This window comes from Eleutherodactylus coqui, chromosome 4, assembly GCF_035609145.1.
Source record: "Eleutherodactylus coqui strain aEleCoq1 chromosome 4, aEleCoq1.hap1, whole genome shotgun sequence".
In the NCBI taxonomy this organism is placed as follows: Eukaryota; Metazoa; Chordata; class Amphibia; order Anura; family Eleutherodactylidae; genus Eleutherodactylus; species Eleutherodactylus coqui.
The window spans coordinates 4317473-4335293 of NC_089840.1; the positions used below are offsets into that span (position 1 = coordinate 4317473).

The 17821-nt window shown below is 52.3% G+C and overlaps 1 protein-coding gene across 1 annotated transcript in view; it reads right to left on the minus strand.

Annotated features, from left to right (window-relative positions):
- DYRK1A (dual specificity tyrosine phosphorylation regulated kinase 1A) overlaps positions 1-17821 on the minus strand; it is a 100091-nt gene that overhangs the window by 45071 nt on the left and 37199 nt on the right. The window contains exon 2 of the mRNA XM_066598973.1: positions 7904-7975. Coding sequence (XP_066455070.1) covers positions 7904-7913 — 10 coding nt within the window. The 5' untranslated portion in view covers positions 7914-7975. The remainder of the gene's footprint in view (positions 1-7903; positions 7976-17821) is intronic.

Below are 17821 nucleotides of genomic sequence, written 5' to 3' on the forward strand. Positions count from 1 at the left end.
GCGCGAGCGCTCACTTACTGCTACAAACTGCTGGTGCCCGAACATAAACAGAAGGAGGATCCGAGGTCCCCGGCTACATAGTACCTACCTGCCGTGTGTGCGTCGCCACAAGGGGGCGGCCTCTTAGCCGGGGACTGGTGATTCTCACAAATGGCTGCAAATGTGCCGAGACAATTCCAGCAGCCATAACGCTGTAGTAGCGGACGACCCGCGGTCACCGACGCATCGCGGCGCATTCTTACATCCAGTAGTCTATTACACCTGCAGAAACCGTGCGTTTACGAGCGGGCGTAGATGATCCGCGCTCTGATGATCGCAGAGGTGGAGCAGTCCGGCATCACCCGATCATCTTGGCTTTGTTACAGCTGGATTTTGTGGACTCCCATCGACTAGTTTTACAAGACGGCAGTTACTAAAACTCTGTACAGCGCCAATATTGACACCGCAATAACCAAACATGAAAGCAACGCGGGGCGCGCCGCCACAGCCCCGGCCCGGCGCGCCGCCACAGCCCCGGCCCGGCGCGCCGCCACAGCCCCGGCCCGGCGCGCCGCCACAGCCCCGGCCCGGCGCGCCGCCACAGCCCCGGCCCGGCGCGCCGCCACAGCCCCGGCCCGGCGCGCCGCCACAGCCCCGGCCCGGCGCGCCGCCACAGCCCCAGCCCGGCGCCCCGCCACAACCCCAGCCCGGCGCCCCGCCACAACCCCAGCCCGGCGCCCCGCCACAACCCCAGCCGGGCGCCCCGCCACAACCCCAGCCGGGCGCCCCGCCACAACCCCAGCCGGGCGCCCCGCCACAACCCCAGCCGGGCGCCCCGCCACAACCCCAGCCGGGCGCCCCGCCACAACCCCAGCCGGGCGCCCCGCCACAACCCCAGCCGGGCGCCCCGCCACAACCCCAGCCGGGCACGGCTACAGACACGTGCCCTCTAGTTGGCCGGCCTCAAGACCATCTAAGGCGGCAGCGGAGACCTGTTACTCGGGAAGGTCCTTTGACGGGTGCCGCCTCCATCCATCACCCACAAGGCATATGGAGGAACGCCTTCCGCCGGCTATCTTTTATAGGCCGCATTCACATGGCCTCTGAGGTGTCAGTCCCACATTGTACGGACCCTCGGAGTCCCTCATGCAGATTTAGCCCCAATGGGCCGAGCAGCCCCTGAAGCAGCGTCCATGTGAAGCTCACAGGTCAGTTCATTCTTCTCTGAAGCGCACTGTAAAGTCTTCGCTGTATGCGGCGCCACGCGCTTCTCCATAGCATTCAACAGACCTAATGTCCGAACCTGCGCAGCGTGAACAGGGCCTCACAGGCCGCAGCCGCCATCAGCACCTGGATTTAGAGGACCGCTGGTACTAATCCACCAAGAAGTGACGTCACTTTCACAGCGACACAGATTTAAGATTTGCGCTGTATAAACCGCGGCACTCGCTCCCATAAGAGCCAATGGGATACTTTTGAGTGCAGATTTCTTTGCAGATGTGATGCAGAACTACCACAGACTGCAAGGCCGCACCCGCCGTGTGAGCACAGACGGCCGACGGTGGACATGGATTTGATACCAAATATAAGAAGAATCTGTGGATTCTGTGGTGAAATCTGCATCCAAGGAATTCATGCCATAGTCTGTGTAGTGCATGGACTTCAAAAGGCTTATCCAGCTGAAGGATATGTATAGCAGATCAGCGGGGATGGTCCCCAGGGATCCCCACCAACCAGCTGTTCTCTGGGCCAGTGCTCTCATGCACCGAGCAGATTCCTGTAGAAAGCAGACAGCTCCATTCTCACTGCAGTGGCCTGACTTGGTATTACATGCTTTGCCCTTATTCATTTAAATGGTTACTTGGCCTGCAATACCAAGCCTAGCCACTGTACTCAGAACGGAGCTGTCTGCTCCCTGCAGAAATAAGCTCAGCATACAAATATGTCATCCTAGTGAACAGGACAAGCGGGGTCAGACTCCCTGTGATGTACTATTGATGACCGCTGCTAAAGATAGACCATCAATAGTTTATAACTGGACAACTGTACCAGGACTTTTATTATCCATCACACCCACGATCTTAAGAACAGGGGTTCCACGTGCCACTCTCCTCCTCACTGCGGGATCACAGCACCCCCTGCAGTGAATGGAGCTATGGTCTCGATACACTGCTGTTCCCATCAGCCCCACTTAAATGAATGAGGCGGAGCCACGCACATGTGATCGCTGCTCCATTCAATCTCCATGTCACTATGGGCGGGTGCAAAGAGCCCACAGTGACAAAAAGAGGGGAACACGGGAGTGCGACATCAAACCGCAAAGCTCAGCCCGATACTGCGCTTGCCAGCTGTTAAGAAAATTGTAGATCAATGTATCAGTTATTGGTTTGTGCTATTAGATTGTAGACTAGGAAGATATAGCATGCTGCTAGTATAAGTAGTGAAGGGGTTAAACCTTTACTACATACCAGTGAGTGGTAGGGGATAAAGACAGACAGAAGATAAGACAGTCTCCCAGTCCCCCCCCCCCCCCCAATACCTTCTCACTGACTTAATAACGGTATCTTTGTATATTATAGTTAAACCTTAAAAGTTGAAACTTATGTTAAACATTTTATCTGTAGCCCATCATGTATTATTATTCTTGGAGGTATGTACTTTTCCTGTGATGTCATTTATGGTATATAAACCACATACAACTTTGAGTACATTAGATATCATTTGATACCGCACAGGCTGGTGTGATTTGTATTTCTCCTGGGTTCAGACTTCTACACGAGATCTGGGATTGTCTTCTCCTTGGTAAACACATAAGTTCCCCTTACACCAACGTGCGATGTCCCACCAGATGCAGAGCATTTCTGTTTTAAAGGAGGATCGTGGACGGTTTCCCATTGCAAACATCGCATCGCAGTCGTACATTGTGCAAGGTATTTCCTGGCCCCCTTGAAAACAATGGGCGATGTATTCCAAGGCAACAGCCAAAGATAGGACATACCGTGATGGTTCCTCGCTCAGGTGTATGACCCCATTCAAAAGAAGGGGGTTCATTTTCGTGCACTTTTCTCGGTTCTTTCTCGGCCTTATTCTCGGGCGTCTCAGCAGTGAGGCTGCACTTTATCAGCCTTATCACCTATCCCACAGTCTTTTTTAGCACATCCCTTTAAACTTGCACCACAGAAAGCAAAACAGAATGGTCCGTGTCGCTTCTTGAAGTTGGTTTTGCGGGGGGAAATCCGCATGCAGCCTTGTCCCACTTAACTGGGCTAAACCTTGGTGCAGATTGTGGCAGCTGCATGTGTGATCCTGCGACTCGGCCGTGGATTTCTGCAGTAGAGCTTTCCAACGAGGAATCCACGGTGCGAAGACAGCCCCCAGCCCCGCCGCCCCCCCCCCCCCCCCCCACCACACACACACACACACACACACACACACACACACACACACACACACACACACACACCCCTAGCTCCCCTGAAAAACTCATGCAAACTTGCTTAAGAAATGAGCTCCAGCAACGGGTTGCAACCGTAATAAACCCCACGAGCCGCGCGGCCGGACCCCCGGGCAGAAGTCCTGTGTCCGACGGGTTACAAACAAGTCCCGGACTAGAACTCCCCCCGTCAGAGCGACAACTGGCCAAACTTTGTGCCATCCTCAAGGCCCTTCTGTGCGGTCCTACGTCATCGTTCCGCATCAATATCTAATGAGCGAGTTGTAGAAGTCACACATTTGTGAACGGAAGCGGCTGGCAGCGGCAAACCGAGGAGCAGATCTCACGGCTCACATTTCAAAAATTTGCCAGTCAAAATTGAAGCTGAAGTTCCCCGATGACAGATGTAGCGGGTGGGCGGGAGCGCGCCACAGACACTCAGATTGGTGTAAAAACCAACAGATTAAGTCACGGCACGCCAAGAAATATTAACCTGTTGTATGCTGGACTGCAGACTGGAATTGCTGCATAGACCGAGTGACCAAATAGCTCAAGGCAGCGCCGATCGGGACAGCCCATCACTAACAGCGGCAGATTATTTCTGTGGTTAATTGGCCTGCAGCGCCACAATCCAGCAATGGGCTAAATTGGCGAGGCCGAAAACACTGCAGGCCCGAAGAACAACTCTCAGACGGGACCACAAAGTTTGCAAACTTCTTAAAGATTTAAGTAAAATGCTTCGAAAAGTTTAAAATCCTGTGCCAATTGTTCATATCGCTTTTATAGCGGTCAGAGCGGTTTTTATTTTTATGCAAAGCCATAGGGGGTAAGAAACACAATCTGGCTGGTTGCCGCCACCACTAGGTGGCGCTTACTGCATACGGCTCATGCATTCAACCAAGTAACACTGTACACAGGTCGTTGCCGGCTACGGTGGCTGCAGCAAACCTCAACGTTGGCTTTAAATCTACGTTGATGGAAAGGAGAGTCGGTGAAAGAGCCGATCGCGATAAAGAAATATTAAAGGGAAGGTCTCATCAGAAAACAACTTATTGTATAGATAAAGCTTTTGGTGATTGGTTTTGTTTTTTGAGGTCTCGATCCATAGTATAAGAAAAAAAAAAACAAAGGCACCTAATATCCTGCAGTTCTCACATTGACCACTAGGCCTAATGATAGTCTGATGTCACAGCTCCCCTCCTCCCCTCCCTGCACACGGACCACAAGGCCTAATAGTCTGACACTTCCTCTTCTGTAGAGGAAACTTCTCAGCCATCATATCATCATCACAGACAGGATTACACTGAGAGGACACACCTATATATAGATAACACAGGACCCACCATTCACAATAGTCACAGCTCACCTCCTCCCCTCCTTGTACAGACAGGATTACACTGAGAGGAGACACCCATATATAGATAACACAGGATTCACCATTCACAATAGTCACAGCTCACCTCCTCTCCTCCCTGCACAGACAGGATTACACTGAGAGGAGACACCTATATATAGACAACACAGGACCCACCATTCACAATAGTCACAGCTCACCTCCCCTCCTTGGACAGACAAGATTACACTTAGAGGAGACACCTATATATAGATAACATAGGAGCCACCATTCACAATAGTCACAGCTCACCTCCTCCCCCTCTGTGCACAGACAGGATTAAACTGAGAGGTGACACCTATATATAGATAACACCGAAGCCACCATTCACAATAGTCACAGCTCACCTCCTCCATCTCCCTGTACAGACAGGATTACACTGAGAAGAGACACCTATATATAGATAACACAGGAGACACCATTCACAATAGTCACAGCTCACCTCCTCCCCTCCCTGTACAGACAGGATTACACTGAGAAGAGACACCTATATATAGATAACACAGAAGCCACCATTCACAATAGTCACAGCTCACCTTCTCCCCCTCCCTGTACAGACAGGATTACACTGAGAAGAGACACCTATATATAGATAACACAGGAGCCACCATTCACAATAGTCACAGCTCACCTCCTCCCCTCCCTGTACAGACAGGATTATACTGAGAGGAGACACCTATATATAGATAACACAGGACCACCATTCACAAGTCACAGCTCACCTCCTCCCCTCCCTGTACAGACAGGATTACACTGAGAAGAGACACCTATATATAGATAACACAGGAGCCACCATTCACAATAGTCAGAGCTCACCTCCTCCCCTCCCTGTACAGACAGGATTACACTGAGAGGAGACACCTATATATAGATAACACAGAAGCCACCATTCACAATAGTCACAGCTCACCTCCTCCCCCTCCCTGTACAGACAGGATTACACTGAGAAGAGACACATATATAGATAACACAGGAGCCACCATTCACAAGTCACAGCTCACCTCCTCCCCTCCCTGTACAGACAGGATTACACTGAGAAGAGACACCTATATATAGATAACACAGAAGCCACCATTCACAATAGTCACAGCTCACCTCCTCCCCTCCCTGTACAGACAGGATTACACTGAGAGGAGATACCTATATATAGATAACACAGGAGCCACCATTCACAATAGTCACAGCTCCCCTCCCTGCACAGACAGGATTACACTGAGAGGAGACACCATTTACAATAGTCACAGCTCACCTCCTCCCCTCCCTGCACAGGTTGCAGAGCATGCCCACAATACTTCCCACAGAAGTCAACAGGTTATGGGCACAGCTTAATTCATCAGCCTCCCTGTATAAGTCACAGCTTACCTCCTTCCCTTCCCTGTACAGATCACAAAGCAGACCCACAGCAATCCCCCAGAGAAGTCAGTGGGTCCCCTCCTCTCCATTATGCCTATGGGCCCATGAGGCTGCTGTAAAGCAGATCTCTAAACACCGATTAACGCAACCCTCTGGTCCCAAACAATGACGACTAAACTGGTTCTCTGACTATCTGATGTATGTGGTGTTTTAGTACGCATCAGGTGGTCAGAGGGGCTGCTGCGGACCTCTTCCTTTGACCAGGACTGCATAGTCCTGCACAAACAGAATTAAAGAAAAGTCTACAGGCAAATTAAAACAGATTAGAAAAATGTAAAATGTGTCACTGTTTTTTCTTGAATTCAGCCGCTCTGAGCGCCCGACGCAGACGGGCAATAATATCCATCAGTGCTGTCAGTGGGCGGCGCCGGTCAATCACAGACTACTAGGGTAAAGCCACGGCCGACTCCTCGGGGGACATTTTCTGGGCAGACTGTTTTTGCGGGGTGCTCTGCCATCGCCTTAAAGGCCCAGCGCCCACGGACGGATTTGAATTGCGCTAAATCCACAATGCTAACAGCATACAGGGAGCCGCGGGCGCCGCACCTCAATTCACACGCGGAAAACAAATCGCAGCATGCTTTATTTTAGTGCGGATGTCGCACGGACAGCTTCCATTTTCGTCAACGGAAGTCATGTGATCTGCGGCCTGTCTGTAGTTAATATAGCAGACGGCTGCGGATTCCGCAGGAAAGCAGGAGTTTGGGGGGGGGGGGAGACAAAACTGTACTGCGGAATGACGCCGAAGGGAAAATAAAAACACAAAAACTCAAATAGCTAGAAAAGCACACAAGATCTTGTCAGCAGAGACATACAAGCCAGTTAAAAGGTCCAGTTACGAATTATTGATGGCCTACCCTCAGAACAGGAGCTTAAATAGTGGATTATGGGAGTCCATCACCCAGGACACCCACCGATCAGCTGTTTGCTGGGCTGCTGCACTCATGCACTGAGACACTTTCTGCAGGAAGTGGACAGCTCCATCCTCAATGAACGGCCAGGATCACCATTGTAGGCAAAGTTATTATTCATTTTACTGGAAGTTGGCCTGCAATATCAAGCTTGCCCACTACAGTAAGAACGGAGCTGTCCGCTTCCTGCAGAAAGAGACTCCGTGCCCGAGCATGCTGGATTGGAGAACAGCAGGGGTCCTGGACACCCAAACCCGCTGATGACCTATCCGAAAGAAAGACCATCATTAGTGTACAACTGGACAACCCCTTTAAAGAATCACTCTGGACACAACTTCATTTATACTTTTGGTTCGATTCTCGCAGGATTGGACAAATTACAATCCACGCCAAAAGTCGGTCTACTTTTAATACCCTTGCAATGAGAACTTCCAAAAGGTTTGGCACATCAGCCCCTTGGGGCGGCTTCAGTCCCGTCCTAGGGTGCTCCTGACTGCGGGGGTCAGGCTGCAGCTACGAGGGGTCACCGTGGTGGCCGCAATTACAGGACACTTGGCAGCAACAACGTACATAGATGATGAAAGATCCTAATGGAAAAGCTGCTGCCCACGTCCAGACACAGATGGCGCTCCTGTGCCCTCGGGTAACCAGTTCTTTACCCCCTACTGACCCAGAAATAAAAGTCCGGCCTTGGAAGCCATCTACAAGATCACAAAGCCCACAGCCACAATGAAGGTCGCCGGGCCAGGCTCCAGAGCCGTCCCCTCCGCTTACCTGTATGCATCGTCTTCTTTCAAGTCTCATATCCTGTGAATGGAGGGGAGAGTCCAGCAGCAAACCGCAACACTGAAAGAGAAGAGGACACGCGATTAGAAGCCGTGCGCCCTGCATTAATGTCTATGAGGACTGATGGGTACGGCGCCCGAGTCGGCTCTTTTGAGTGGTTTTTTTCACTTCAGCTGTGTTCTCAGTTTTGTTGATACTGGAGACAGTCAGCATGCCTGCCGTCAGCCCCACCCCTAGGTCGCCCTTCTAGTTTCTGAACGGTGAGATTTCTTACACAATGGGGCCACTGACAAAGGGGTTGTCCCAGTTATGGGCCCCCATGGTGTAAAATAAAGCAGGGGATATTCCCCTCCCCCCTCGTCTCCCTGCTGTCGATCTCTTTACTGGCTGCAGTCAGCTTGAGCCGCCTCCACATAAGCTGCAGCAGCCAATCCCAGCGCTCCGTGATCACAGGCTGCAGCAGGTTTATGAGGCGGAGTCATGGAGCAGTTGGCGTGGGACGAGCCTGGAGAAGCATTAGCCACTTTGCAGTTTTCCACTATTGACCAGTGGAGGCGCCGTTTACATAAGCACTGTCACACGGGCGCAGTGTATTCAAGGCCTGCAGCTCTGCATATTCCTTGTGAAATCTCCTGCAGCCGCCCCACTGTGAGCCGGTGTTAGTGGATCCCTGCAGCAAGGGGATGGCTTCTCCTTAGGGAGAGCAGCCAGCTGCCAGAAGACTTCAGGCCACCCATGTGCAAATAGAAAGATGGAACGATGTCTCTACAGCGCCACCCTGTTGTAAGGTCTAACATCGCAGCTGACGCGCAGCCTACTGAACTGGACATTGGGGCAGACAACGGACAGGGACCCCAAGTGGCGGACTCCTGTCCATCAAATTTGGCTAACCGGTCCAGAGGACAGGTCATCCAGCGTAAAAAAAAAGAAAAGCCGGAATACCCTCCCACCCCTATTCACAGCATAGAGCACAAACATCTGACCACTGCGGACCCCGACATCGGTATGCCATACGTTGCCCATGTAAATGGAAGAGGGGTGTGCATCACTTCTATAGCACAGAGGAAGATTGCTGAGTGTACGGACCGCTCTCCATCCCACAGAAGTGAATGGGCCCGGTGTCGGGATGGCTGGGGGTCCCAGCAGCTGCACCCCTAAAGACCACACTTGTTGATGGGTCATACAAGTCATTAGGTGGAAACCCCTCTAGGGGCAGAGGGCACGGTGCCCTGGCTTACGGGCCGATAACTTGTTCCCAGTCCAGCGGATTATCGCTCGGTGTAAAAGCTGCCCGATGGAACGACGGAGGACAATCGCCGGCTTCTCGTTGGGCTTCGGCATGATAAAGCTGAAGCTCCCTGTGATTGGAGGTGGACGGTGGGAGAGATCCCCGGCGGCTCCATCTTCATGCCGGCATGAGAGTGCAGGACCAGCCTTGTTGGATCCCCACTGGTGACCTCACCATGCGTGCGAGGAGCCGCCGACTGGACTCTCCATGAACTGGATAAACATACAAATCATTTTGCTTTGTCAATTTCGATTTGTTTGAATGGCACAGTTGACAGAACTCCACGGGCGCCCACCGGCGGGAGCCGGCCTCCCGGCTCGCATGGAAGGGTTTCCACGGACATGATCCACAGATGATCCGTTATCAAGAGCAGCGATTGTGGGAAACTGGCGGAGGCGACGCCGAGGAAGCATTGTTTACTGAAGTGCATTTCAGGGTAAAACCGCATCCGTGAACAAAAGTAGTAAAAAAACCTTAAAAACTACAATTATTTCAGAGTTTTGTGGTGAAGGCAGGTTGTCGCAGAATCTGCGCATCTAGAGGACCGCGGGGATATTACTACATCCCAAAAGGTAAGAGCTTCTGAAACTGGGAACACAAAGTCATCGGGCCCCGGACCCCGCAGCCATAGTCACCTGCTGAGACTCATCTTCAACAAACTACTTATAGGACGGCCCCCGGGACGACGAGCAAAAGGGTCAGTCACGGTTAAAATCTTTTTGTGATGAACGTTCCCTCCATGTACCGGCCACTAGGGGCTCCCTTCCTTTTAATTTGCTGTCCGCTGCCTGTTGCCAAATGAAGTTCATCTCTAATAACAAGAGATAAAAAAAAACTGAACAGGAAGTGGTGGCGGTACGGGAAGGGGGTATGCCGGATCATGCTGCCCATAGAACTTTATGGAGAAGAGAGGGGAGGAAGATGGAAGCAAAACGACTCACAGATATTGCTACAGCTAATAGTAACTGTACTAGCTACTGAAATCACATCTAGCTCTATCTCTGAGCCGGTGGGTGTAGACTGCTGCTACAATGTATCCATACACTGTACACATAGGAGAGCAGGATCTCTTCTCTATCTCTGAGCTGGTGGGTGCAGACTGCTGCTATGATGTCTCCATACACTGTACACATAGGAGAGCAGGATCTCTTCTCTATCTCTGAGCTGGTGGATGTAGACTGCTGCTATGATGTCTCCATACACTGTACACATAGGAGAGCAGGATCTCTTCTCTATCTCTGAGCTGGTGGGTGTAGACTGCTGCTATGATGTCTCCATACACTGTACACATAGGAGAGCAGGATCTCTTCTCTATCTCTGAGCTGGTGGGTGTAGACTGCTGCTATGATGTCTCTATACACTGCACACATAGGAGAGCAGGATCTCTTCTCTATCTCTGAGCTGGTGGGTGTAGACTGCTGCTATGATGTCCCCATACACTGTACACATAGGGGAGCAGGATCTCTTCTCTCTCTGAGCTGGTGGGTGTAGACTGCGGCTATGATGTCTCCATACACTGTACACATAGGAGAGCAGGATCTCTTCTCTATCTCTGAGCTGGTGGGTGTAGACTGCTGCTATGATGTCTCCATACACTGTACACATAGGAGAGCAGGATCTCTTCTCTATCTCTGAGCTGGTGGGTGTAGACGGCTGCTATGATGTCCCCATACACTGTACACATAGGGGAGCAGGATCTCTTCTCTCTCTGAGCTGGTGGGTGTAGACTGCGGCTATGATGTCTCCATACACTGTACACATAGGAGAGCAGGATCTCTTCTCCATCTCTGAGCTGGTGGGTGTAGACTGCTGCTATGATGTCTCCATACACTGTACACATAGGAGAGCGGGATCTCTTCTCTATCTCTGAGCTGGTGGGTGTAGACTGCTGCTATGATGTCTTTATACACTGTACACACAGGAGAGCAGGATCTCTTCTCTATCTCTGAGCTGGTGGGTGTAGACTGCTGCTATGATGTCTTTATACACTGTACACATAGGAGAGCAGGATCTCTTCTCCATCTCTGAGCTGGTGGGTGTAGGCACAATGAATAGACCCCATTAATTTCTGTCCTATCCTGGTCATACAAATAACAACCCCGACTGCCAAAAGCAGAAAACACTTCAGAAACGCCAAACTTCTCGGTCCCCCTAGCAGACCCCACAGCGCTCCGAGAAGTTAGAAACCTCTATTGTTCTACTTCGTTATAAATCAGATATTTTATATAAACTGATCAGGTGGAATATCTTGTGATGCTCAACAACAGGGAGCAAAGAACGGAGACGGGAGGCCAACAAGGCGGCGGACAGACTGCTGGGGCGCTGAATTCAGAAGTCAGTGACAAGTGTATTATGACACCCCGGAGTCGGCACACGCCTTGTTAAAAGGGAAAGTCTGGTTGCACAAGATGAAATGGGACGCGTCTGTAAGAGAAGCGGGCCAGCAAAATTACCAGAAAGGCACAGAACCGTTTAAGATGCGCATTCTAAACGCCAACACAAAACAGCACAGCGTGGCGGAGGGGAGACGGTGGCGGCACTTCAGCTCAGCTACATGCCCGTCTCACACACAAAGCTCAGCTACATGCCCGTCTCACACACAAAGCTCAGCTACATGCCCGTCTCACACACCGCTCTCTGCTACATGCCCGTCTCACACACAAAGCTCAGCTACATGCCCGTCTCACACACAAAGCTCAGCTACATGCCCGTCTCACACACCGCTCTCTGCTACATGCCCGTCTCACACACCGCTCTCTGCTACATGCCCGTCTCACACACCGCTCTCTGCTACATGCCCGTCTCACACACCGCTCTCTGCTACATGCCCGTCTCACACACCGCTCTCTGCTACATGCCCGTCTCACACACCGCTCTCTGCTACATGCCCGTCTCACACACCGCTCTCTGCTACATGCCCGTCTCACACACCGCTCTCTGCTACATGCCCGTCTCACACACCGCTCTCTGCTACATGCCCGTCTCACACACCGCTCTCTGCTACATGCCCGTCTCACACACCGCTCTCTGCTACATGCCCGTCTCACACACCGCTCTCTGCTACATGCCCGTCTCACACACAGCTCTGCTACATGCCCGTCTCACACACAGCTCTGCTACATGCCCGTCTCACACACAGCTCTGCTACATGCCCGTCTCACACACAGTTCTGCTACATGAGCTTATAGCCCCGGTGACTGATCCCATATTGGTGGCATCTTCACTCACTCAATTACAGACAGATGGTCGTTAGTATTCCATAGTAACTAAGACCATGGGGGTTTGCAGGGGATGTAGTCCGCAAGTAATTTGCACAGGGATGATGGACCTGTCATGTCACCATCATGTGATCGGGGCGGAGCATGTAACTCATTCATGGGCTTATAGTGAATGACCTCACATTTAACTGAATGAAGGACCTGCAATGATGGTTGGAGTTGGTCAAAATATTGAAAGACCTGTGATGACGTCAGTGTCATGTGATCAGGGGCGGAGCTTAGAGCTCCAGTCATTTAGCTGCTTGCTGAGGTGAAATCGTGGCTGGGATGAAGGACCTATGACGTCAGTGTCATGTGATCAGGGGCGGAGCATGTAACTCAGTCACTCACGGACAAGTGGTCAGCAGTACTTTGATATGTTTTTATAAACCGATGCAAAGCCCGCGCCATTTTCTGTCTGCGCCTCAGGGATCGTCCTGCGACAATATCTCACAATGGCGTCAAAGTGCAAAAATACTGCCAAGCAAAGAGCTGTGAGGGGAGCGTGGTGACCTCGCCGCACGCCACACAGGCTGTAATTACATAGCATGCACACAGGCGGCGCCGTAGCTGGCAGCATTGCACTAGTGGTGCACATGCAGAATGTATCCGGAATGTTCCAGCCATGCCCATGTGATGTCAGCAGCGCCGAGGCGTCCCTCACCTTAAAACACTTCACGCAATTCTGCTTAACAACGGCTTTAACAGAACCCCTCCTGACCCAGCCGGACAGACTGCGCCGACCGCAGCGCCGGGTAACCAGACCTGCGGTGACATGAGCCAGGATTAGGGATGGCTATGGCGAACCTATAGAAAAGAGGCGGCAGATCGCATGTTTCCACAAGGCGTGAACGGGACGGCGAGACATTGGGCCACCATTTCATCCCAAGGTCATGTGACCATACAAACTGCAAGACGCAAGAAACTGTATACAAGAAATACAAGTATTTACAAGAGGAGGCGGGTCCTTTTATGGTGTCCTCAGTTATTACTACGTGCCCGTCTATACACCGAATGGCCCCTTTATTAGAGCCCCGCCCTCTCATGATTGGCGCTCCCCTGTATGGTAATTCCCCCCGTGACCCCGGAGTGCGACATAAAATCACGTGACCAGTTTTCCACGGATCAGTTTCAGTGTGAATCCACATTAGATGTGATAATCCAGCTATCGGAGCGACTTCCAACGAGGCCGGTCATCGATGCTAGACTGGCCGGGGTCTCACCGCCAACCACGGGAGAGGGGGGGGGGGGGGGAATCTCATGTAACAGTGTGGAGGGCATACAGAGAATGGCGTGATCAAGGGTAACATCCAGCGAAAGGGGATCCTGCGGACGGAAACAACTCATCCCTGAAAGGGGTCGGAGGAGGATGTCAGGAATCGTTCTGACCTACAGGCTGCACAGTCAGCTGAATACAACGCTGGAGCTCCAACTAACGTGTCCGAACGCACAACTCGCCGTTCCTCCGCACGGATGGTATAACAGCGGGCGACCAGTTCCAGCGCCATTGTGTCTAAGAGAAACAGAAAGACTCCAGCGGGCAAAAGAGCGCAAAACTTGTATCACTGAGCAGCGGGAAAACATCTCCTGGTCAGATGGATGCAGATTTCTGATGGGAGGGCAGAATTTGGTGCAAGCAGCATGAATCGCTGACCCCTTCCTGTCAGCCGGTCAGAACATGTCAGCACCGCCATCTAATCTGCAGTGTCTACAAGAAGCTTCCTGTCCGCAGGGGCCGATATTCCTGTAGGAGGGTTTCATCACCGAGTGGGATCTACACCAGGAGGAATCGCAGCGATTCTAAAAACCAAAGGAGTCCGATGCCACTAGATGGGGGTCTCTAATAAAGTGGCGGTCCGCGTATAGACACTAAATACATATTATCCGAGGGCCTCTAACAGCCATCACCCGCCATAACTGCCCAGCTGGTACAGAGCTATGAACCCGGCCGCACAGCATGATGGGCCACCCGGAGAGCCAAAGGCTGCTGATCCGGGAACCATCAGAACCGCAGCCGTCTATGGACTCCTCTGCAAACACGCAGCAGGCGAGGAAGGACCGGCGGCCGCAGAGCGCTGCACACGAGGATGAAGAGTCTGTGAATCATCCCTCCAATAGGTGACCTATATAAGACGCACAGAGCCGGCGCAGCTCCGGCGGCCAGCGGTGACACAGCATTAAAGGGGCTTGTTAAGGCAAAGTGACGGCCCGGCGCCGGAGACGCTGCTCTCACAGCGGAGGGTAAAGGTTTTAAAGTGAACCCGTCTCATCTCAGAATCACGGTCGCTCTAGTCAATACTTGTGTCCCAGGAAGTCACTCGGACCCTTTTCTGTGCTTTGCTCAGTTCCTCAGTTAATCCTCCTGGATATTTGGGAATACCTTCACACCTGGGAGTTACTTGCGCTCCATATACAGTCACCGCTGGTTGGCCAATGTGATTGGGAACACCAAATGTTTAATTTAGTCATAAACTTCCAGGAGGAGTAACAAAGGAACAGCACAGAGTTATAAGAAACAGTGTAGGAAATACAAATATTTACGAAAATCTGACGTGTCGGGAGGGGCGACAAATCCTCCAATTCCGGCCCAGATGATACCCTTTTGTACGCGCCATTCCCCTAAAGGGGTTGTACCAAGATCAGAGGTTATCCTTAAGCACAGTATAGGGGATAACGTGATCAGTGGGGGTCTCACTGCTGAGACCCCAAGCAATCTTCAGAGCGAGGGTCCCATGTCCCTCAATCCCTCAGTGAGGAGGAGACTGAATGGCGCGCCGGTCGCAGTAGCGCTCCATTTACTTGTAATGCGACTGCGGAGATCGCTGAGCAGCGCCCGCTTGGGTACCTCTGTCAGCCCCGTGGAAATGAATGGCGCACGGACCACACGTGCCAGGCCAGCATGCCCTTCATGTCGACATCACAGCTGAGCGGAGGGGTGAGGAGAAAGGAGCGACTCCCATTCTGAAGATTGGGGCGAGACCCCCACGATCAGCAAGGAACTCATTGCAAAGGTATGCAGAAAAAAATGGCGCTTTGTTTTTTTTCTTTTTACGGACGTGAAAAGCGGGCGACATACTGAAGAAAACGAAGAAAAAACAGCGCTGCACCAGGATGAAAGGGGTCATGTGGTGGACTTATTGGCCTCGCTCCCAGAGATGAGGGAGACCCGGAAGTAGTCTATACGCTGGGGGCGGGCTGATCTCTCCAGAAGTCGGGATCCCCGAAGAGTCGCCAACCAGCTGATTCCCGGCGCTCTCCAACCAAACCTCTTCTGCTCGCCGCATGTTCCCTAGTTTACCCAAATCAGAAGTCTGCAGCTCTTCAGGACTACAACTCTCATCATGCCCCGACAACCACATTCTATAGAGGAGGCCCCTCAATTAGCATCACACTGGGTATAATTACTGCATCAGGACCTAACGATGCGCCTCCTTAAGTGACAAAGGGATTACAAGATGCCAGACTCGATACATTTGTTGCAGCTCGTCTGTCAGACTGAAGAGCTTACAATTCACACCAGGTTTTGGTGTGACAGTACATTTGATTGGCCAGTGAGGAACCGCCCCTAAAGCTAGGCTCTGCCCACTTTTTATAAGCAGTGGCGGCCGGCATAACCCCCCTAAAAGTTGCAGTTTTGGCACTAATATCTTAACTGCAACTTTCTGGCACCAGAATGTGGTGTGAGGGGTAGGAGCCACATGATGCGGGGCCGCTGACACTTCATTAGTGAGGGGTAGGAGCCACATGATGCGGAGCCGCTGACACTTCATTAGTGAGGGGTAGGAGCCACATGATGCGGGGCCGCTGACACTTCATTAGTGAGGGGTAGGAGCCGCATGATGCGGAGCCGCTGACACTTCATTAGTGAGGGGTAGGAGCCACATGATGCGGAGCCACTGACACTTCATTAGTGAGGGGTAGGAGCCACATGATGCGGGGCCGCTGACACTTCATTAGTGAGGGGTAGGAGCCGCATGATGCGGAGCCGCTGACACTTCATTAGTGAGGGGTAGGAGCCACATGATGCGGAGCCACTGACACTTCATTAGTGAGGGGTAGGAGCCACATGATGCGGGGCCGCTGACACTTCATTAGTGAGGGGTAGGAGCCACATGATGCGGGGCCGCTGACACTTCATTAGTGAGGGGTAGGAGCCACATGATGCGGAGCCACTGACACTTCATTAGTGAGGGGTAGGAGCCACATGATGCGGGGCCGCTGACACTTCATTAGTGAGGGGTAGGAGCCACATGATGCGGGGCCGCTGACACTTCATTAGTGAGGGGTAGAAGCCACAGGATGCGGAGCCGCTGACACTTCATTAGTGAGGGGGAGGAGCCACATGATGCGGAGCCGCTGACACTTCATTAGTGAGGGGTAGGAGCCACATGATGCGGAGCCGCTGACACTTCATTAGTGAGGGGTAGGAGCCACATGATGCGGAGCCGCTGACACTTCATTAGTGAGGGGTAGAAGCCACATGATGCGGAGCCGCTGACACTTCATTAGTGAGGGGTAGGAGCCACATGATGCGGGGCCGCTGACACTTCATTAGTGAGGGGTAGGAGCCACATGATGCGGAGCCGCTGACACTTCATTAGTGAGGGGTAGGAGCCGCATGATGCGGAGCCGCTGACACTTCATTAGTGAGGGGTAGGAGCCGCATGATGCGGAGCCGCTGACACTTCATTAGTGAAGGGTAGGAGCCACATGATGTGGAGCCGCTGACACTTCATTAGTGAGGGGTAGGAGCCACATGATGCGGAGCCGCTGACGCTTCATTAGTGAGGGGTAGGAGCCGCATGATGCGGAGCCGCTGACACTTCATTAGTGAAGGGTAGGAGCCACATGATGCGGGGCCGCTGACACTTCATTAGTGAAGGGTAGGAGCCACATGATGCGGAGCCGCTGACACTTCATTAGTGAAGGGTAGGAGCCACATGATGCGGAGCCGCTGACACTTCATTAGTGAGGGGTAGGAGCCACATGATGCGGGGCTGCTGACACTTCATTAGTGAGGGGTAGGAGCCACATGATGCGGAGCCGCTGACACTTCATTAGTGAGGGGTAGGAGCCACATGATGCGGAGCCGCTGACACTTCATTAGTGAGGGGTAGGAGCCGCATGATGCGGAGCCGCTGACACTTCATTAGTGAGGGGTAGGAGCCGCATGATGCGGAGCCGCTGACACTTCATTAGTGAGGGGTAGGAGCCACATGATGTGGAGCTGCTGACGCTTCATTAGTGAGGGGTAGGAGCCACATGATGTGGAGCTGCTGACGCTTCATTAGTGAGGGGTAGGAGCCACATGATGCGGAGCCGCTGACACTTCATTAGTGAGGGGTAGGAGCCACATGATGC